This window comes from Colletotrichum aenigma, assembly GCF_013390185.1.
Source record: "Colletotrichum aenigma strain Cg56 chromosome Unknown KSG_Cg56_contig06, whole genome shotgun sequence".
Lineage (NCBI taxonomy): Eukaryota > Fungi > Ascomycota > Sordariomycetes > Glomerellales > Glomerellaceae > Colletotrichum > Colletotrichum aenigma.
In genome coordinates this window covers 2,830,784-2,852,205 of record NW_023500912.1, presented here as the reverse complement: position 1 = coordinate 2,852,205, position 21,422 = coordinate 2,830,784, and the positions used below count along the sequence as shown (strand labels likewise).

Sequence of the window (21,422 nt, the reverse complement as noted above, 5' to 3'; positions counted from 1 at the left end):
GAAAGAACGCATGCTGCGGTGAGGATGATGATGGCATGATCCTGGCTGTTACAGGGTCCTTCTTAATAATCATCCAGCCTTCGCAACATTCCTTTTTTTTCTCTAGCATTTCGAGCTTGCTGCTTCAACGTAGGTGAGTCGCCTGCCAGCACATGAGGATTTTGCATGACGAGTAGTTTGCCGAATCGACCACCACCCCAGCCGACGCGCCGAACTCTCAAAGCGTACGGGCGAGAAGAACAAACAAGTGCCGGTTGTGATGATGATTGACACGGAGGCGCAGGTCTGGACAATGGCCATAGTCCCGAGAATAGGGGGCAAGGCCATACTAACTATGGCCGAATTAACGGGAGCCAAGCCGTTCTCGTCGCCGTCATCGACGGGGGATTGGTGGTGTGTGTCCGGAGTCTGCGGCACTCACCTTCGGTCAGCGTCATCTGTCGAATCAGCCTCCCTGGGCGCTGGCCATCAAATCCCCAGACGCACCGTGAAAAGACTAAATTCTCATACTGTCGGGCTGTTAGCGACGGATCAATCGGCCTTGCTTCCTTTACACGCATCTTACAAGTGACACCGGTTCCTACGTCTTCTTACAGTAGCTTGTTGCACGTCTGGAACCCTTTCAGTCGATGGAACGAACCACGTCTTTGAGCTATGGAAGCCAGCGCAGCGTTCTCTGCAAGCTATCTTCTCTCGACCGGTGAAAATTGGTAGAGCAAGGAGCGTTTTTTGGTTTTCAATTGCATTAGCTGGGCGCCCCCGGAGACTGCAGTGGTCCTGGCGTCGGCCAAGCTTTGCTAAGAAAGCGTCTGGGCTCCTCACAGGGGGTAGAAGGCTTGAGACGGACAACAGTGTCTTGAAGGGACTCGCCAGTGAGGTGAAAGAACTCGCCGTTTGACATCTGATAAGACGTTCGAGACACGCATGTGCTGCATTGCCAGCGTTGCGCTATTATGCTTTTCTTACGTCTGACACCTTTGGTCGGGCCTAAGGGACACTGACTTCCAAGACAACACTCAATTCCTCGACTAGGTGAGTGGCACTGATAAGTCAATGAAGAGGCGCCAGACGGAAGTTGCAGATGCGCCTTTTGGGAGTGCCGACGGTAGGGCCCGAGGAGTTGAGGCGACACGTACAAAGGAGGATGCATTGACGGTGCCTGAATCAAGTGCGATACAGAGCACACCGCTGAAGATTACATCGTGGCGAAAAGCGTCGTCTTTGTCTGTGATGCTGAAACATTGGAAAACTTGGGGTGAAATCAGTTGCCCGTCGGTCTAAGCGTTCCGGTCAGGACCATCTGAACTTCCCACTGGCTGCAGCGGTATACCACACGCGCGTTGTTCGTCATGGGCAGAAGTCAAGAGCTATTAATTGCTCTCGTAAGATTTGAGCTGACTGATCGTGCGTTAGATCGCAACACTGAGATGCAGGTTCCATATCGAACGTGTCTGAGGTGTTCAGATGCCTGCCTCCCAATGAGGCGCAATTCAGGACGTCGTATTCCGTGCGAGGCGGGGTGCGTTGTTTCTCCTTTTCGTATTGCGCGGATACGTGCGTGATGTAGGTACTCTTCTCCCGTTCATGCGGGAAGACGAGCCGCCATCCTGGGTTGGGTGAAGACAGCGACAAGGGCCTCGAATTACCGTGTTGGCCTGGCCGGGCCGGGAGAGCCTAGTGTCGGCTCGCCGAAGCGCTGCCGACGATGTAATCGAACCGACATGGTTTTCTTGAGATGGCTTACCGTCCTCCGCCGGGAAGCACGTTCTGGCCATTCGCCATCCGAGGCTTCTGAGTCTGACGGGTTTCCTGACAGTGTTTGACTCGACGGCAGTGTTCTTGCGGAGCTTGTCCGACACGGAAATAATCCAGAGACACCGAGCTAAAGAATTGCTTTTGCTTGTGAAGACCGGGGCGTAGAGTTAAAACAAACTGCCACGGCTGGAAGAAGCAAAAAGAAAGAAAGAAAGAAAATCAGTCTGATTAATCCAGGCCGTGTTTGTAAGCTTCCTCCCTACGCAGAGAAGCCTGTGCCAGCCAGCAGGGGTTTCGTTGATGGCGGCGGAGGATGAGAGCAAGTCGCCAACGTGCCATTTTGATTTCAGGCCCTGCCTATCGTGATACTCCCTAGAAAGCGGTTCCATGCGGCATGATCATCGGAAAGCAATCGGCGCGGCGTACACGCGGTGATTTTGGGCGGGCAAGTCGCGAATGACGAAACACCGAACCGTTCAGATTCTCGTTCGACGCACTAGACTCCAGCCGGTTTTCTTTCTGGCGAACGCGCGCCAGGGTGTTGAAGTTGCTTCCTCGCTTCTCGGACTGGATGCTACTGCATGGTGTCGCGGCCTCTTCCATCAGCCGCCGCAACCCCACCCTTTACCTCGTTCTTTGGGGTTTGGGGATCACCAAAGTGTCGGAATGGGGCGCCGGGGCGGTTGGCGGTCGGCGGTGACGGTAAGGACCAAGTTTGAGTGGCTGACTGCCGTGCTTAGTTCGGGGGCGAAGGCGGACGGCAAGGGCGAAGAACAAAGGCCTTTGTTCGAGTGAACACACAAATCTGTTTACCGCAATCTCTGGAATTCGATACTTGGCCACTGATTGAGATTGCAAGACGGAAATATGGAATGTGAATGCTCGGCCGTAGACTGGGCGGCGCGCGATGGCACGGATACCATATGCGGCCCATTATATCGGCATGGAAAGACCTCTCGGCCGGGTTGTAAATCGTGCGGGCGAACGTCTTTTCTGGAATCTCAGGCGCTCTGGGCGACGAAGCGCGTGCCCGTTTCGCAGAAGCCCATGGCGGTGCGATGCAGGAACGCGTACCTTGTTTGGGAGACTTCGTATCAAGTTGGCCCCTGGTGATATCTCCTCTGGGATAGGGGTCGTAACATGGAAACCCCTTGATTCCAGGCGGTATCAGCCTCCGAAGCGGGAACATGACGACAAAGGGAAAACGGTCAGCCCGAGAACGGTTGAAGAGTTAGAGTGCGCTTGCTAGAGGTTCAAGGAGAAGGTAATTGGAAAAAGGATGCAGTTGTGATGCCATTCAGAAGACGTTGAGATGTGAGATGGCCATGCAAAAAGCAGCATGGTGGCAAGACCAGGCCAGCCTTTCCGGCGAACAGGTGTTGGCTGCCGCTAAGGCGTAGTATCGGTAGAAATAGCAGTCAGCTCGATGGTGAACCCCTGCTCTCAGCGGCTGCAAGGCCCTCCACTGCATTCTCAGTCCTGTTGTGTGGTTCCCCCGCCTCTCTTTCTTGGTTCCCCAGCCAAGGGCACGATGCCTGCTGGAACTTGGAAGCAAGCTACCCACTCGACAACTTGAACACTTTAGCAGTCTCGATGCTAAGCTTGAAGGGGGATGGTGGTCTGCTCGAGAGCCCGTCCCACCACTCATAATGTGCCTAGCGTGCCGTTATCTTTCCCAAACAAGACTAGTTCGGCTATCCCGTGGACTGGAAACGAAGTGATTGACGGGGGCTTGGGTCCAAGTGCTTGACTTGCCTGACTGGCGCCCGGACTCTCTGGAGTTGAGCCCATGTCAGGTCGCTTGGGGTTTGAGAGAATTGTTGGTCGCTCAGCGTCTGTACTCACGCTGGAGAGGTCAGCTAATCAAATCAATAAGGCTGTCAAATCATCCAGACCACGGCATTGTGATTCGCAAATTGCAAATTGCAGGTCACAGCGGAAGGGAAGGGAAGGGGAGAAGGGGACTTGCGACGTACTCTCTCGAGAGGCAGTGATACCGTCCGGTGTTCATGGCACCCTCCTCTGGCCTCAGCTCTCTCACACTCAGGCTCTCAGCTGTGGCAGGGTGCGCGGCAACAAGGTGCGAGAGGTGAGATGGGAGGTGCAAGCAACAAGCAGAGGTGGTGGTGGTACGTAGTCACGTAGTGTAGTGGTGGTGCACTGGTGCGCAAATTGAAATGTTAATTGTTCAATTGTCTGAGGGATCGCAGTAGCACAGTGCAGCCAACACGGGTCGCCCTCAACCTCGCTCGCCCGGCCTGCATTTTGCGGGAAAGAGGCCCCAGGTCTCCACTCCTGCCTTCCCAGCTCCCCCTCCACCTCCTTGCAGCACCAAGTCCAGTGCAGGCAATGCCCAGGCTCCTCTTCGCTCTTCCCCGTCATCTTCTCCCTTCTCATCCTCGACTCAGTCAGGAATTTAAGTATCGGTTACGATAGTGCGAAGACAACAACTGAATGCAATTCCCTCGTAGCCTTCCTCCCGCCTGGCCGAGAAGGCAAACGGAAGCCAGCCCCGGGGAAAAACACAACAAGGAACCAAAAAGAGCCCGCAGTGTGTTGGCTTGCTCTTTCCGGTCTAGGTGGTGTACCGGGGGGTGTCCCCCTCAGTGAAGGTGTGTGTGTGAGAGCGTGTGTGTGGTGTCTGGGTGTCCGGGGGGTCCTTCCTGCTCCTCGCACTCACTCCCCTTGCCCGTCGGCGTCGCTCCTGCCTCACACTCACGACGCTCTTTACCCGCCCGCCGCCTCGCATTTCCACTTTTATTTCTCCTACGTCGACCCGACCGGGGGGCTGTGTTACTGTCCTGTCCGTCAGAGAGTGAGCGTCCCACAGCACCGTTCCATACTTATCCCACTCCACCTGCACTCTCCCACCCTCCGCACCCTTCCTGCCTGCCTCTGTCAACTCTCAACCTCCCCCATCCGACTTTGAGTCGTGAGTTTTCTCTCGTTTCAATTTCCCTCTGCTCACCGCGACCGCTGTGCAACACGGCTTGAGTGGATTGGGATATCGACTCACTGCCATACCCTCTGCCCGAGGGTTTTTTCCTTTTTTTTCACTGCGACTTGCGTTGATTGCAGGCCGCATGCGATCGAGGGTTCAGGTCGACCATTTCCGTCACGAGACGCTGTTTTCGGATTCCGCGTTTCACCTCTAGGCTCTTGCCTTCCCGCAACAGTCAATCAATCAATTCATCGATGCCCTCGCCTTTCCTGCGACCGTCATTATTTTCCGATATCAACATCCGCTGGTGTGCGATCGCTCTTCTTGACGACTCCGCCTCTCGATTTCGAATCGATCAAGTTTATCCGTCATCATGGCAGTCATCAATCAAGTCCTCGTCGAGGTCTCGCGCTTTGTAGTGCGGCAGGCAGTTTCGTCGGACACTCCGACTTCTACCCTCCCGTCATCTGCAGCCTCCTCTGCCGCACCCTCGACGACTTCACTCGATCCCTCTTCCATCACCCCGACTACATCAAGTGACCCTCAGTCAACAACCCCCGCTGGCGGCAATGGAGGAAACGGAGGGGGAGGTGGCGGTGGCTCCACGAGCTCGCCTCTACTCTTCTTCGTGGCTCTCGGTTTCGGCGTCGTATTCACTAACCTCTGGTGAGCCCTCTGCCACTTTGGCTTCCTACCGGGGCCATCAGTATCTAACATCTGCTTCAGGATTATCGTTGGTGTCAAGTACTGCTTCCGCTACAACGCTCGCAACCGCGCTATGCGTCTGAACGAGGACGGAGAGCCCATCAACCTGGAGAACATGCCTCGCCCGCACCGTCGCCGCCGTGAGAAGAAGTTAATGACGATGGATGAGGTGAACGACAAGTTTCCCATGATGAAGTACAAGGCATGGGTTTCCGAACGTGCCAGAGAGGGTCTCCCTACGGCCGGCGGCGTCTCCGCCCCGCCGAGTCGCGCAAACAGTTTGCGTTCCGTCGATGGCATTGTTCCCGAATTGCCTTCAAAGGAGAGGCATTCGACTGAGGAACGCCCTGCCACCAGTACCGGTATCAAGGCAACCACGTCCGAGAAGCAATCTGAGGATGCGACCAAAAAGGAAGGCGATAACTCGACCGCGATTGCTGACGCTACTGGTGCCCCTGTGCAGTCTCCGACTTCTGCTACTCCCCTCCAGCGTGTCCATAGTGAGGATGACGAGGAGGATGATGAGCACATCAACGCTGCTCTGCCTCCTGAACTGATGGCCACGAGTGGTGATACTTGTGCCATTTGCATCGACACCTTGGAGGACGATGACGACATCCGTGGTCTTACTTGCGGTCATGCATTCCACGCTGTCTGCGTCGACCCCTGGCTCACAAGCCGCCGTGCCTGCTGCCCTCTTTGCAAGGCCGATTACTACACCCCGAAGCCTCGTCCTGCTCCCGAGGGTGACGCCAACGCTAACGGCGACATGGCTCGCACCGCATCTCGCACGAACATGCCCAATGCTCCTCCTGCTGCCTGGTATAACCTCAGCGGCTCGCGCCTAGGATTTGGTGGTCGCAACAGAGGCAATCGCCAGAACAATGACCGCGCCAACCGCCGTCGACGTGCTCGCCAGCAGACTGCGACGAATCCCAGTCCTAACCCCCCTCAGTCACCCCCTGTGGCAGAGAACCAGGAATCCCGCGGTCTGCTCTCCAGCTTCCGCATGCCCGCATTCCGCAATCCTCTCAGACGAGGGGATCAGCAGCAGGGCGGCTCTCCCACCGCGTCTGGTGCGAACGTTACCCCGTCTCAGCTCGAAGCTGGTACTCAAAATGCCACCGCCACGACTACGGAGGCGCGGTGATTACTCATAAGCGACAAAAGTCGCCCGAAAAAAAGCGACTGTGATCTTTTTCCGTTGTGCTACTCTTGTACATCATACCCCCGAGACCAATTTGCAGATCTCAACATAGACTGCGATGTGACCGCATCTATACACGCTCACGACACCACTTTTCATACCCACCTTTACATATAACGTGTGTTCGGAGGAATAGCCCCAAGGAGTAAGAGGGGAAAGAAGGTTTGGCTGCCGCACCATGTGGCAGAAGGGAGTTGCATTACAGTCAGGGCGGACTGATTTGGCTTGGTTTGTATCCTCTGAATTCTGAGGAGAGCGGCGGAGTTGCGGCGACATGGGCATCACTCGACATGGAATAATGACAATTGACAATGTTCACAAAAAACTCCTTTTGATGGCTTTGTGCTTCTTCTGTGAAAATCTGTGGTTGGGCTAACTTGGTTAACCCAACCTGCTGCCGCCTATGTGGCCCTTTACGTTCGTCAAAGATATGACCCCTTTTGAAATCGGCCACCAAAATCTTTGGCACGGTTGAGCAACTCCCTGCGCTGAGCTGTACCGATCTTGCCGCCCAATGCCATATCCTTTTCTCTATCAAATGCCCTCTTGCTAGGGTCATCCTCCTCTTCGCCGTCCTTTCCAACCTTTGCGCCACTCTTCTTGTCTGTCTGATGCTCATCATACATACTCTTCCCCCGGGTTGCTGCGATGTTCTCGCTGATGCGCCTATCGCGTTCCTCTTCTTCTCTAGTACGACGCGGTTTCTGCTGCTCTGCTCCGCCGACTTCCCCTCCACGACCTAGCACAGCATCTTCGAGTCGCTTGCGCTTCTGTTCTGGCGTCTCTGTCCAGATGCTGCTGATACCCCCACCGCTGCCGCCCGCAGCCGATGACGATTTGCCGCTGGCGAATTTGCGATTCTTGAGCTTGGTCGGGTCGCGCTCTTGGTAACCAGATTGTGTCGGTGGTGCGAGCATCCAGTCATCGCGCTGAGGTGCGGCAGGGCCCGAGGCTGCCGCCGCGGCTGCTGCTACTGCGGCAGCTTGTGCTCGTTGAGCGGAGGTTGTTGACGAGGGAAGAGCAGGACCGTAGTCATCCTCCGAATCTGACGAAGAGTCGTCTTTCCCGCCCCGGTGAGCCGCTGGGGGGAGCGTGGGTCCTATAGGCTGTTTCGGAGGCAGAGTAGGACCTATTGAGGGCTTGGACTTGGAAGCATTCGGTGATGCCGCGCGAGGAGCGGATAGGCCGTAGCCGTCTTCTGAATCAGAGCCGTCGAGAGGTATCTCATTTGTATTCGTTGTGCTGGAAGGAGGCATTGTTGGACCAACGGCAGGATTAACGGTCGGCGCAGGTTCCTTGACTGATGCGCCAGGCACACTAGGTCCAAAACCAGCGTCATCGGAACTGTCGTCGAGATCGATCTCGTCGGTGTTTCGAGTCTGCTTTGTGGGCGGTGAGTCGGCGCTGACGTCGTCTGGGTTGCGCTTCCTCTTGGTGAGATGAGGTGGCAGCTGGGGCCCAATGGAAGACATAGTGAATGCTGCGATGTTGGCCGGGTGGTGGAGCGGTGGTGTTCAGTTTGAATTCGGGATATGTTGATCTGACAACTCACGACGCGTGTGGAGATTGGTCGCATTAAAGAGTGTGACCAGCGCTGTAAGGTGATGTAAGTGCTAAAGGAAAGCTCCACCGGGCTTGCGCCGTGACGATCAGAGGTCACTGCGACGTTGCTAGGCGCTGTCCGGCCCGCCGGAGAAACCGCGGTCCGTCGTAGAGCTCTGGGTGGCTGGAATGGGCTGTGCGCGTCCAACTGCGTAATGCGCTCCTACTAAGTGCAACTGATCATCCATTGACAAGTCAGCTTCTCCTCGTCTGATAGGAGCTTGAAAAGCAGAATCACGTTTCGAAAGGGTCCTCGCCTCATTTGGCCAGCTTCTATCATCCTCCAGCTGCTGTTTCCGATCGAGTCAGGCCCTCTCGCTCTCCCTCCCTGCTGAGAGCACTGGCCTAGCTTCCGAACCCAAACCGAACTCTGGCCCGACCGAAGACATGTGCTTGATGAACCGCCATTGATGACCCCACCACCGACGGAGAGAGATGGTGGACCTGGAGACACAATGGCAGATCCAGACGACCGGTCCTCCGCGGACGCACAAGCTCCCAGCGATGGAGGGATGGTAAAGGCCGAGGGGGAGGAGGACGGCATCGTTGGCCTTCTGGACGATGAAGAAAGAGAGGCCTCCGATGCCTCTCCCGCAATTGAGAACGGCATTATATCAAATCGGTATCGGCAAATATTACGAGACCAAGCCGACGATGCGTCTGAGGAGGGATCAGTGGATGCGGCGCCGAAGCGCGTGGGAAGTCCCATCGATTCCCTGATGTCTCTGCCCGACGATTCCCCGTCTGTTCAGGCAAGTAGCCCTATCAGCTTCAGGCTGCACTAGCTAACCACAAACCTCAGGGCTCCGTGATCTCCTCTCCAAGCAGCAGTGTCCTCCCATCCGTCGCTTCTCGACCAGGCCTCAGCAGTCCAACCCCGTCATTCCGTCCTTTCGATCGTCGATTCCAATCCCGTATCTCCTCCGCCAGCTTCATCAGTAGCCCGCGATCCTCCTCACCTGCTTTTCTCACCGGCCATAGCCGTTCCGCTTCCCTGAGCTCAGGACTGCTCGACCGCGAAGATACCGATACCCCCTCGCCGCCGTGGGAAGTTGTTCGATGGACGAGATTGAAGAAACTCAACGGCCAGGCCTTCTCCGAGGCCGGCAAGCGCAACTTCGGCGCTCCGACCTGCATCGCCGTCTCCGCCTCGATTGTGTTGGGGACGAGCAAGGGAATAATACTAATGTTTGATTACAACCAGGTCTTGAAGACCATCATAGGGCCCGGGACCAAGGCCGTCGAGTCGGGCGCCATCACGGCAATCGCTGTGTCGGCAGATCACACCACCATTGCTGGGGGCCATGCGAATGGAAGCATCTTTACGTGGGAGACGAACCGAGCGTCCAGGCCATTCCTGTCCATTCCGCACCTAGACCAGTCGCAACTAGAGAACCGAACCATGGATGGCCATCTCCCTGGTGTCGCGGTCACCCATCTTGGATTTCTGGGGACCAGGCACACTGCGCTTGTGTCAGCGGATGATCGTGGCATGGCTTTCTCCCATCTGGCAACTAGAGGCACTGGCTCTCTCGGCCGAACTGTAAAGACAACGAGGATACTCGGACGGTACCCGAATGCGGCGCCTCCTGCCGGAAAGCCTCTCAAGCCCAGTACGGTACTGGCATTTAGTCCGTGTCCTTTGGGTAATACCGAACGCGCCACGGATACCCTCGGCCTGACGGCCATGCTTACACCATATCTGTTGGTTATCGTTTCTACCACACCCGTCGCCCAGACACAACACAAATCGGCCAGACCAAAAGACGTCGCCTATCACAGTGCAATGACCGGCTGCCTTGCGTGGTTTCCTGCGGTGAAGCTTAAGGTTCCAGATCCCGTTACAGGCAGCGACATCTCCAAAGTCAAATTGGTGTACTGCTGGTCAAACGTCCTGACCGTTCTGGACGTAGACGAGATACCAGCAGAGAACAAGGACAAGCCGCCCACGCTCAAGTTCAAGGCCCGGAGTCGGTGGAAGTGTGAAGAAGCCATTGTTGCGGTCCAGTGGCTAAGCCGTTCTGTTCTCACAGTTTTGACCATTACTCAGCGCCTAATCGTCGTTGAGGATCGCAGTATGCGAATGACCGAGGGTTTTGATCTCATCAATAAGTTCATTTACCACTCCGACCTGTTCTCTAAGCAGTTACATACATTGGTCGAGCAGCTCGACGAGGACGACACATCGATGCATGGTGTTGTGGCCGACGCTTTCTACATGAGCTTCAAAACCTACAAGGGCAAAATTTTCCTGCTCGGTTTCAACGATGTTTCAATTGGATCGCTTTCGAACTGGGCTGATCGCATTATTGCTCTGATGGAAAATGGTGATTACGTTGGTGCTATTCAGCTTGGAACATCATACTACACAGGTGACGCCGATAAACTCACAGTTGGCCTACCCGAAGATACCGAGTTGCGCCACTCGATGGTGCGAGACAAGCTCATGGAGATCATGCGAGCTTCTCTCAAATATGCCTTCACCCAGCGGCAAAAAGACCGAGCTGCAGCGGACGACGCCCACCTTCGAGAGTTGGCTGAGACTTGTTTCACGGCCTGCCACAGCGTTGGCGACGTCGACTTCCTCTTCGATGAAATGTACGAATGGTATGAAGACGCCGGCGTGGAAGGCATTTTTCTCGAGACCATGGAGCCTTACATTCTGGAAAAGAACATAACGGTTGTGCCGCCAACCATTGTCAAGGCCACAGTTAACCACTACGTCACCAAGGGTTGGGAGAGTCGCCTTGAGGAGATGATTGTCCACATGGACACAATGACCCTAGATTTGGACCAGATTACTCTTCTGTGCAAGCAGCACAGTCTTTACGACGCCTTGATTTATGTCTGGAACCAGGCCTTGAACGATTACATTACACCATTGATCGACCTACTAACCTTGCTTGTGCCACTTATGAGCAACGGCGACTACATGTCTTCAGGGAACATGGATGACGAGATTTACGGCGTTAACGCCTTGAAGATGTTCCCCTATCTCTCATACACGTTGACGGGCAGAGTATACCCCACCGGGGAAGCCATGGACACCGCCGTTGCCTCCAAAGCCAAGGCTGAGATTTACTGGTTTCTGTTCTCAGGAAATAGCGTCACGTGGCCCAAGGGCAGCACTCGGCGGTTTCTCACACGGCCAGATCAGCACACTGAGCCGTCGTTCCCATACCTCAGGTTGATCCTGAAGTTCGATGCCCCAAGCTTCCTTAGTGCTATAAACGAAGCCTTTGAAGATTCATTGTTGAACGACTCTCCTGAGAAGCAAGTTAACGGCGGCATTAGGGGCGATGTCCCTGAAGAGCAGATATTCGGGCTCACGGTCGATCGTCAGTACATTGTCTCTATCTTGTTGGAGATTATGAACCCAGCAGACTTCGCATCGGAGGACACCATTTACCTCGATATGTTCATCGCTCGCAACCTTCCCAAATTTCCTCAATACTTGCTCTTCCCGGGCTCGACGCTTACGAAGGTCTTGACCGGGCTTTGCAATTACCCTGGAGCTGACCTAGCCGAAGACGCCCAACTAAGTGCCGAATACCTGCTCTCGATCTACCAGCCTCCCGATGTTACCACGCTGATTCCCATGTTCAAGAAAGCGGGCTTCTATCGGATATTGAAGAGGCAATACAAGGTTGACAAACAGTATGACAAGCTTGTCCAGACGTACTTCGAAGACCCCGCTGACCGGGATGCCGTCTTTGAATGCCTCGGGGACTGTCTTCGGCCACACAGTGGTCTGAATCGCCGACAGGTGCAAGAAGTCCTCGAAGCAGTCAAGAACAACGCCAGGGAACTCCTCGGAATTAACCCCGTCGAAGCGGCGAGAGTCTTGGCAGCTCAGTCTGTGGACGTTCACCAACACATCCTGGATTCTGCCGAAGACGCACCCGAGCTGCAGTTCTTTTACCTGCGGACGTTGCTCGAGCCCGAAAAGCGAGACATCGAGACCCCATTGAACCCAGACCGAGTCCTCATCGAGCGCTACGTCCAGCTCATGTGCAAGTATGATTCCGCACATGTGTCGGATTACATCGGCCTGGTTCAATCCGTCAACCTCAGGTTGGATGTCTTGCTGCCTGCCATGGAGGAGACCGGCGTGATTGACGCTGCGGTCGTACTCATGGCTCGAGAAGGCCAAGTCAAGGATGCCATGGACAGGCTTGTGAAGCACCTCGGTACCCTTGAATCGGCCTTGCAAGGTATCTTGTCTGGCGCTCAACAGGAGAGTTCAAATGACTTGCAATCAGGAGCCGAGGAGACTTTGCGAGCGTTGCAAAAATATGTTCACGTGGGCATTTGGCTTTGCCAGGGCCAGACCAAGTCATCGAAGAAGGCGAACGGCGTCCAACAACGAAAGTCAAAAAACACGTCAGAAGTTCTCTCGCCAGATGAGGAGCTTTGGCTCAGTCTCATCGATGCGGCAGTGCAGACCACGCGATCAATCTCGTCCACCATCGAGTCGTCGAAAACCACCCAGAACGGCGTTTCGGGGAAGGCAAGCGCTATGGACAGCTTAGACAAAGAGAAGCTCTTGACACTGCTTCGATCTTTGGTGCAGCATACTTTCACGGCTCTCCTGACGACGACTTCAAGTCCCGCAGGAGCCCAGGCTGGTGGCCGACTCCTTTCCAACGCAGGGAACAATGTGTCATTTCTTCGAATTCTGCGTGCCTTTCTGACACGAGCCGCTGCATCGTCCCCCAATCTCGCAGATCTGCGCTCGGTGCTGGCGTCCATCTTTTCCGCGTACGCCTACGAAGAGTCCATCTTGCGACTTTCAAACCGTCTGTTGGAACGAAGCTTGTTCGTGAACGTCAAGCAAGCCGTCGACCTCCGACAACGCGGTTGGCGACCCAGGGGTTCCACGTGTGAGGCGTGTGGCCGTCGTATATGGGGCCCAGGTGTCTCTGGTAATGTTTTTGAGGCCTGGGAAGAAAAGCAGGCCCGCAACGAGCAACACAAGGCCGAAAGAAAGACCGCCGTTGACGAGCGCGGTAAGGGCAAAGCAGCCCCTGCCGCCGGTGAGGCATCTCAGGCTGCATACAGTTCGAAGGGAAAGGGGAAAGCCGCAGCGGGTGTTTCTGCACCAGCAAGCGTTGAAGCTGCCGCGGCAGAGGAGGGTGTGGATGCGCAGAAAGATGCGATCGGAAGGCCCAAAGAGCAGCCCCTCGGGCCGCTCGTTGTGCTGGCTTGCAGGCACATCTACCACCAGACCTGCCTGGATGCATATCAGGCCCGGCCGGAGGTTGAAGGGGAGACCCGCAGAATTGATAGCCATGCGAGGGAGTACAGATGTCCGATTGATGGATAGATGAGTTGTATCTTCTGTGTACGATGTACAAATTTCATGAATTCACGAATGACACTTGATCGTGTCTACGATTTCTTTAAAGTTGGTTGGCATCCTTGGGAAATTGGCCGGCATCTCACCGTTCAAGTCGTGCTACTCCGATGTTGTCTTCTGACTGCCCGTGTTCTGTGTAACGGGCTGCAAGTGCCGCCTGCACCTGAAAGCTACGCGTTGCCCTACCCCACGGTTTTTGCCCGAATACATTTCCGGACGGCTGCCACGTAGGATATCAGATGGTCACGAGCGCAAGTAGAAGGTGTAGTGGACGAACGAATGCATCAATCTTGGTTCCACGGTATTTAGAACAACACAGAAGATGCGACAGGCGAACAAGACGTCGATATAAAGATGGTCTATGTGTCATATTGCAGACGCCAAGTCTTGACTAAGTAGTCGGGCGTTGCAGTCTGTCGTATCGTTGACTGATGACATGTCTTGGCTTTGTCGATCAATGTGTCAATCAGAAACAATTTCTCTGGGTAGTCGGGCTTAGACGGATGCTCAGCCCTATCAGCTCTTTGGTGTGAGACTGAAGACGTGACACAGGGAAGAACAGGAGATATGAGACCCGAAGACTTCGAACGATTTTCCGGAGGGCGCCCGGGGATCGGCGGGCGGGGTCGGGTCCGAGTGGACTTCGGGAAGATCGGGCCTGGAGCTACGGCGCTCTGTTGATCCCGGCACTGCATGGGACGCATTGCGAAGATGAGAGCGGTCCTAGACGGTGTTTCTAGAGACTGTTTTGCAATAGTTCACCTTGACTTTCAAATGATCCGCCGTTTTCGTCGCCACCCGCCATGATGTCGCTGTGATGATGGTTTCGGACTATCGGGCTGATGAGTGGTACTCATCTCCATATGATGGAAAAATTCGCATGACTCGAATTGTGAGGTGGTCCCTGAGAATGCCGAGTCTGTTCAGTGGGTCTATTGACTTGGGAGGCAACGGTTATATGAACTCTTCCGAAAGAAGACGCCAAGAGCCGAATTTCAAACTCAGTCACCGGAAAAGAGTGCTTGGTGGACCTCAAACTTTATAAAGGCCCGCTCGTCACATAGCGTAGTTTGGAATGCCATGTCGAGAGAGGCGCGACTAGCGAGTGTGCCAGCTAGAAATGCCGGAGTCGTCAAATGAGAAGTGAATAACACGCATCGTGGCCCATCTCCTCGGTAGCTCGACGCGTGGTAGCGGAGCTGTATTCAGTGGGCTGAGTGGGGACAGCACGCAGGCACTCGGTACTGAACGGAGGATTAGCCCCGACCTAGTTGAGTGCCGCCAGGCGGAAGGGTTCAGGGACAACGATCGGCATGTGCTGGAGGCCGCTTACCCACGAAGCATCTGAAGAGCAGAATCAAGCCTTGGATCTTCGGGCGGGTGCAACCCTCAGGCCAAGGACTCGTCGGCAGTCAGACCGAGACCTCGGTGGAAACATCCACGAAGTTTAAGAAGATTGCGGGACAACGATGAACTGCCTAGTTCCAATAAACAATATGCTTGAATACTACCTTAAATGAGTCAAGGATGGAGGATGACGAGTACAATGCACAATAAACGTTGGTGGTGCGTTGGGAGAGCGGAGGGCTCCCTCGAATTCCACCAACCCGCTGGCACCTTTCACGGACACTATTGTTCCACGATTCTTCTTTCGAATGACAAAAAGGATCCTAGACGATTCGAAGGGGGTGATTGTGAAATGGGCAGAAAAAGCACTCTGGGAATCTCGGAGCCGGGGTGATGGGTGTGGACCGGATATGATAAGTGGGGGGTGAAGGACCGCGGACTTGAGGCCCGGTAGGGCTACTGCCTCCGAGAACCCATGGCCGGCAGAGCAGCTTAAGCACGCACCACATCCTCTTCCAGTGTAACACCCAATCTATTCCACCAAAGACGTCTCATCAAGTGATCAAGCCTAAGGGGGGTTTCCAAGCACGCTATCGGCCGGTACGGCAAAAGATGTGGTCTTAGGAGCGGGCGGGGCGGATGGGCGGACAGGCAGGCACTTGTTGAAGCGTTAGGGAACAGGGCCTCCTGGGGATATGAGAAGCTAATATAATGGGACACCGCTGCCTTCCCGCTCTCTCTCGAAGGGGAGGGATCTCCTTCGTTGCTGTTGCTCTCGTGGCCCTCTGTCGTTCCCTTACACCAGTAAGACCACACTGCAGCTGTGGCTCTCTCTTCACTCGTTGCCTGGGATTTCGTCAACAACAGCAACTACCATGTTGTTTCTCTCCCTGTTCTTCTCCTTGTTCTTCCTGCCCTCCGCCGTCTTCGCGGCTTGGGGCTGGACTGACAACGGCAGCGAATATGTGATCGACTCCGGCTCCGACCTGGTTATCAAGGTCACCAAGTGCTGCGGTGACATCTCCTCGCTCAACTACAAGGGCGTCGAGTACAACGGCTGGGGCGGCAAGAACTCTCACGTCGAGTCTGGTTTGGGTACCAGCACGGTCAGCATTACCAGTTACTCTAACGTGATTAAGGTCTCCGTCGTCCATGGTACTCTGAAGCATTGGATCTTTGTCCGCTACGGCAACAACAACGTCTATCTCTTCACCAACAAGGCGGACGACTCTGTGTCCGCCATGCGTTACATTGTTAGAATCAAGGTCTGTGATGGGTCGAGAATGTTCGTCGGGAGTCTGAATTGAACGGAAATGACAGGGCGGAATCTTCAGCCATGCCTCGACCGAGAGCGACTTCTACGATGCCGATAGCACCATCATCGAAGCCCAAGACAGTTCGTAGTTTCTAAACATGGAGATGGTCAGGTTGTGCTAACTTTTGAAAGTCAATGTGAACAGCGCGGGTCTGACCAAGAGCAAGCACTACCAAGGCTCTAACTATGGCCGAACCATAGACTGTAAGATTTGTTTCGAGGCTCTCTTGGGACATACTGACTGTCTGAAGACGATTACGTCGGCCGCACGAAGAGCGATGTCGGTTTGTTCATGATCAGAGTAAGTGTTGCGGTGCAGATTTGCCTTCATGTGTCACCGCTAACATCTCAAACCTAGAGCAACCACGAGAAGGCGTCCGGCGGTCCCTTCTTCCGATCCCTCGTTCGCCGTGCCGATCCCACTGGAGAGGACTTGTACGACATCTATTACTATAACATGGGTCACACCGACCCCATGCGCACTGGTCTCCAGGGACCCTCCGTTATCTCTTTCACCAACGGCGAGGCCCCCAATAGCAATCTCTTTGCTCGCAAGGCCGACTGGTCCTGGTTCGATGACCTCGGTGTGAGTACGAAATCAGGCCTGATCCATGATCAATAGCTGATGTTTGTTTAGCTGGACGGTTGGGTCCCGGCTTCCGGCCGTGGTTATGCCAGTGGTGTTGGCCTGGCCAACATGAAGAGCGGCAAGACGTACGTCGTTGGCCTTAGCAACTCCAACGCTCAATACTGGGGCATAACCGGTTCTGGTGGCGCCTGGTCTATCACAAAGGTCATTCCGGGCACCTACACCTTGACCGTTTACAAGGACGAGCTTGAGGTCGCCACTTCGTCTGTGACCATTACTGCTGGCAAGGGCACCGCTGTGAACACAATCACTTGTATTGACCCTGAAGATGATGCTACTATCTGGCGTATCGGCGAGTGGGACGGTAAGTTTTGGCACTGGAAAGTGTGGGTTCCGGTCTGACTATCTATGACAGGAACCCCCAAGGGCTTCCTCAACTTTGAGGATACCCCGGTAAAGCTTACATACATGCATCCCTCTGACACCCGCATTTCAACTTGGAACGCTGGAAACTTCATTGGTGAGTCTTCTGGGCCCAGCAATCACTCTTGGGTATGGAATCTAATTCCGCAAAGTGGGCACACACTCGGCCAACCGCTTCCCGGGTTACATGTGGAAGGAGGTCAACAGCGGCTACATCATCTACTTCAAGCTCACTACCGCGCAACTTGCAGCTGGTCACACTGTTCGTATTGGTATCACGGAAGGCTACATTGGCGGTCGGCCCTCCATCAATGTCAACTCTTGGGCCTCTGCCCTCCCTGCGGCCACCAACCAGGCCAGCACCCGATCTCTCACGTAAGTTCTCAAGGTTACACATGCTTCATTTAGAAAGTTTGAAACTAACAAAGATGCAAGTGTCGGAACATGGCGCGGCAACAATGTGAAATTGACTTACGCTGTGCCTCAAACCGCTTGGGTCCAGAGCACAAGCGAGTGGCAGGTTCTCACTATCAACGTGTATGTCCACCCGTACTCCGACTAAGTTTTTGTGGATCAGACTAACTCTTCATAACAGTATTTCCGGCAGCTCTGGAACAAAGTTTCTCAGCCCTGGTGTCTCATTTGACGTGGTTGAGTTGCTTGCCTAAACCAGGCAATGTCCACAGATAGTCAGGAACTAAACGAGCACCCACGTTTCGCGGTTGTTTTCACCGTCAAACTACTCCTTATTTTCTTGTCACATACATTTCTTCAAAGCTGTACATACTTCAGTGAATATATCATTCGGGGCCTTGAGCCTGCGTATATACCAATCACATGCTCCTTGGAGACGCAAGTTTCTACATGTCTATGTGCTCTGTCGGGTCGAAAACTTTCAGTTCATATTGCAACAAGTTTAAATCCTATAAAAGTTCAACGAGCAATGTCTATTTCTCACTTTAAAATCAGATGTTTTTCCCAAATAATTCTATTTCATGTGAAGCTCCACAAGGTAATCCGCCGTTGCGTCATGAGCATCCTAGGCGTTTGTCGTTCCCGCATCCTCTGAATGTTGTAGCATGTGCTACATGGGAAAATCAAGATTCTGTCTCCGTTTCTGCCCCCGGTCCATCGCTTCATCGCAGAGGTGGAATGTAAAATGACTCATCGTGAATCAGACGTTACAAAAGCGCTGCCAGATCTCGCACATTGTTTTGGTCTTTGTAGGGTAGACTGGAGGCGGTATAATCGTCCCAGCACCAATAAAGCCGAAGCCGATGTACCTAGGTTCGACGATGGCAACACTGATGTCATTCGAGATGGGTGATTCGTTGAGTCAAAGATGCGTTATCGTCGCCAGTCTTTTTTAAAAAAGAATAAAAGAATTCTTGTAGTAGCTATGTGATATGAGTTAGCCAAGGCTCCGAACAATAGATCTGTGGTCTTTCCAGAAGACGAACCGGTCAAACCTCTATAGATATGAGCTTTTCTTCTAGATTCCCATTCCATTCATACATCGCATGTGTATGCCCACTGTATAAAGTCGGCGTCTCCGTTTCTCACATCTTTTTCTATCTGTGTTCATATAGACGTCAGCTCCGTTTCGACTCATGCTATCGTTTTCCTTAGTCTTTTTAGGGTCTGGCCACAACTCCCCTAAAACCTCGCATCAAGATCAAATTCATCAAGTGAGATCGAGCCACCGAACCCCAGACGGCCATGAATGCTCTCCAACAACCACTTCCGAATCTAGTGGTCCGACACACTAGCCATTCGAGCCACCCGGGGTTTTCAGACGTTCCCTGCCGCATGTTGTGCGGGGTTGGTCGAGGTTGAGGTTGTCGACTGAATTGGGGTCGGCCATGAACCACATAGTCGGGTCGTGACCAAGTGCTTGGAGGGAGGTGAAAGGGAGTCGAGTCTTGTGAAGCGCAGCCAGAACAGTCCTGATCAGACCATGCACTAACTCCTTTGAACCTTTCGCAGCCTTTGGGTGGGTTAAAAGGTGGAAGATCGCGTCCTATGTGTCTGTGCTGACGCGGTTGGTTGGGGTTTATCTGACGAGCCCCAGAACAGACATCGATGAGTCGATCGCAGGGATATTGGCAACGACGGCAAAACCAAGTATTGATTACACACATTGTGGCCGGTTTTGGCTGAGAGGCAGACGCGATGATGATGGGGTCTGGTGTTCGAACGAATAATCGTAGAAACGATCATTGCAGACAATGAGGATGAAGAGAAAAGTTAGACGACCGGTATTTATGTAACTCGTACTGACATCAATGGACAACCTCTCAAAACCGCGGAGGCACCTTTCATGGTTGAGCCGCGGGATTTTCTGTCTTGAACATCAAGGTAAATTATAATGATGGTCAAAACGTAGATGTCCACGATGATGATCGAGTCGGTGCCTTGGGAGTTCTTAACACGATATGGACACCTAAAGGTACCGCAAAGCGTCCAATCAACTACAACTACCTCACCGGTCTCGCCTACAATTGAATAAAACTTTTGCCTAGTTACCCTTTGCTGTCCAAATGAGTTGAGCCCCTCTTGTTCATATCAACTAGACTTCATACACTGTACACTGTACAGTTAAAAGTTTGCCCTCTCAGCCTGCCAGAAACCTAGGACCTCCATTACATCCGGCCTTTCATTTGGATCTTCCGCCATGCACCGATCTGTCATGCCCACCCACGCCGTGGGTATGTCCTCGGCGCCTTCCCAACTGGTTTTGAGCTGGCTCGGATGCTCAATCTCATCGAAATCCATGTCCGGCTGACGCAAAAGCATCCACACCGCTCGGCCCAGGCTGAACACCTCAGCAAGCTCAAGAGCCAGTGGATGTTCTGCACTCCAGCCAGGAAACACGTTCCAGGTGTTCCATGGATAGTCACCGAGTACGTCTTCCTCAGTATTGCGGCGCGGTGGGCCCTCATGCTTGGTGTATTGAAGACGTGGGCGATTCCACCCATTGCCAGCAAGGCCGCCGCCCTCTTCTTCCATCTCAACGTCCCAAGTTCCATCGGCTTCTGGTGCGATGGTCGTTGTTGGCGCATCCGTCTGCTCCCAGTCTCCTAGGACCAGGTTGCCGTCTTGGTCGATCAAGAAGTTGCCAGGTTTGATGTCCATGTGATACGTCTTGGCCTGTCGATGAGTGTGGGCGACCGCCGCGGCCATGTCGGTGCACCACCGGACCTTAGTAGTAAGGGGAATTCGGGCTCTCAGGATGTTGCTCTTCTCTATGCGAGATCCCACATCGCCCCCCTCGTAGAATGGCTGCAGTGTGCCGCAGACCACCCGGTCCTGATTGCCATACGTCACTAGCTTCGATGGAGCTGGAAGCACATTGGGATGCTTGGGCATATTGAGAAGTAGATTATTGGACCTGTGCCAGCCATGTATCATGTGGCGAATGGTTTTGTCGTCTTCATCATCAGTGTACGTTAAGAAGGTACGAAAGTCGATGCCTTTGAACACCATGAAGTCCTCGGAGCTTTTGTCCATGCGACGAATTCGAGTCGCACAGCCTCGCCCACCCAGCTGATCGTAGCGGACTATTGCGGCAAACTCAACTTGCTCGTCGTTCGGGAGCAGAGGGGTCTTGCCAACTTTCACGGTGTAAATTACGGTCGACAAAATGCCAGAAAGTGAGGGATGCGAGAGAGACGAAAACGGGAATAGGGAGAAAGACTGGAAATACATACTTTCGTTGTCGCGAAGATATTTTATGTAGCGTTGAAAGAGTGGGTGAGAATAAGCATTCCAGTGCACATCACTGGAAGAGCTTGCATCATCGTGATGATCGACGGCGAAGACAACGTCGGGTTGCGAAGCCCGTTTGTCTGTCGAGCAGGCTGACCATACATCGCGAACCGCGTTCCACAAGGCCTCGCGCATGGCAGTGCTGTCCTTGAATGATTTCGAATCATCATCGACCTCAATTCCATGCATACAAGCGCAGATGCGATTCGCGAGAGAGGTTGGAGGCTTGGATGCGTCAAGAGAGAAACTGAAGATGACGGTGCGATCGTTGCCGTACCCTTGGGCGAAGACAGTCGTTTCGGCGTCATCGCCCCAAATCCACTCAGGGTGAAAGTCATTCATGGTGTTAATAGGATCGAGGTGATTGAATTGCAAGCACCACAGCCTTCTATGAGAAGAATAAGTTGGTAG

At 53.8% G+C, this 21,422-nt stretch overlaps 6 protein-coding genes across 6 annotated transcripts; 3 read left to right on the top strand and 3 right to left on the bottom strand.

The window, feature by feature from the left end:
• Nucleotides 1-3,399: 3,399 nt before the first annotated feature.
• Nucleotides 3,400-3,546, bottom strand: CGCA056_v009806 (uncharacterized protein; the record flags this gene model as incomplete). Its single annotated transcript, XM_037325053.1, has 1 exon — nt 3,400-3,546. One exon carries the CDS (start codon nt 3,544-3,546, stop codon nt 3,400-3,402), a length of 147 nt encoding a protein of 48 aa, XP_037176978.1.
• A 1,523-nt stretch (nt 3,547-5,069) lies between these two features.
• RNF13 (E3 ubiquitin-protein ligase RNF13) lies at nt 5,070-6,551 on the top strand (the record flags this gene model as incomplete). Its single annotated transcript, XM_037325052.1, has 2 exons — nt 5,070-5,362; nt 5,423-6,551. 2 exons carry the CDS (start codon nt 5,070-5,072, stop codon nt 6,549-6,551), a joined length of 1,422 nt encoding a protein of 473 aa, XP_037176976.1.
• Nucleotides 6,552-7,030: 479 nt separating this feature from the next.
• GPALPP1 (GPALPP motifs-containing protein 1) lies at nt 7,031-8,080 on the bottom strand (the record flags this gene model as incomplete). The annotated part of the gene is made up of 1 exon (XM_037325051.1): nt 7,031-8,080. The coding sequence occupies one exon, from the start codon at nt 8,078-8,080 to the stop codon at nt 7,031-7,033; it is 1,050 nt and encodes a 349-aa protein (XP_037176975.1).
• A 585-nt stretch (nt 8,081-8,665) lies between these two features.
• On the top strand, nt 8,666-13,536 carry CGCA056_v009803 (Vacuolar protein sorting-associated protein 8-like protein; the record flags this gene model as incomplete). Its single annotated transcript, XM_037325050.1, has 2 exons — nt 8,666-8,956; nt 9,013-13,536. 2 exons carry the CDS (start codon nt 8,666-8,668, stop codon nt 13,534-13,536), a joined length of 4,815 nt encoding a protein of 1,604 aa, XP_037176285.1.
• Nucleotides 13,537-15,791: 2,255 nt separating this feature from the next.
• On the top strand, nt 15,792-17,911 carry rglA-0 (putative rhamnogalacturonate lyase A; the record flags this gene model as incomplete). The annotated part of the gene is made up of 10 exons (XM_037325049.1): nt 15,792-16,181; nt 16,237-16,312; nt 16,364-16,435; nt 16,483-16,532; nt 16,590-16,817; nt 16,869-17,184; nt 17,236-17,340; nt 17,396-17,618; nt 17,679-17,780; nt 17,839-17,911. The coding sequence occupies 10 exons, from the start codon at nt 15,792-15,794 to the stop codon at nt 17,909-17,911; spliced, it is 1,635 nt and encodes a 544-aa protein (XP_037176974.1).
• A 1,930-nt stretch (nt 17,912-19,841) lies between these two features.
• Nucleotides 19,842-21,353, bottom strand: CGCA056_v009801 (uncharacterized protein; the record flags this gene model as incomplete). Its single annotated transcript, XM_037325048.1, has 1 exon — nt 19,842-21,353. The coding sequence occupies one exon, from the start codon at nt 21,351-21,353 to the stop codon at nt 19,842-19,844; it is 1,512 nt and encodes a 503-aa protein (XP_037176269.1).
• Between the last annotated feature and the right edge of the window lie 69 nt (nt 21,354-21,422).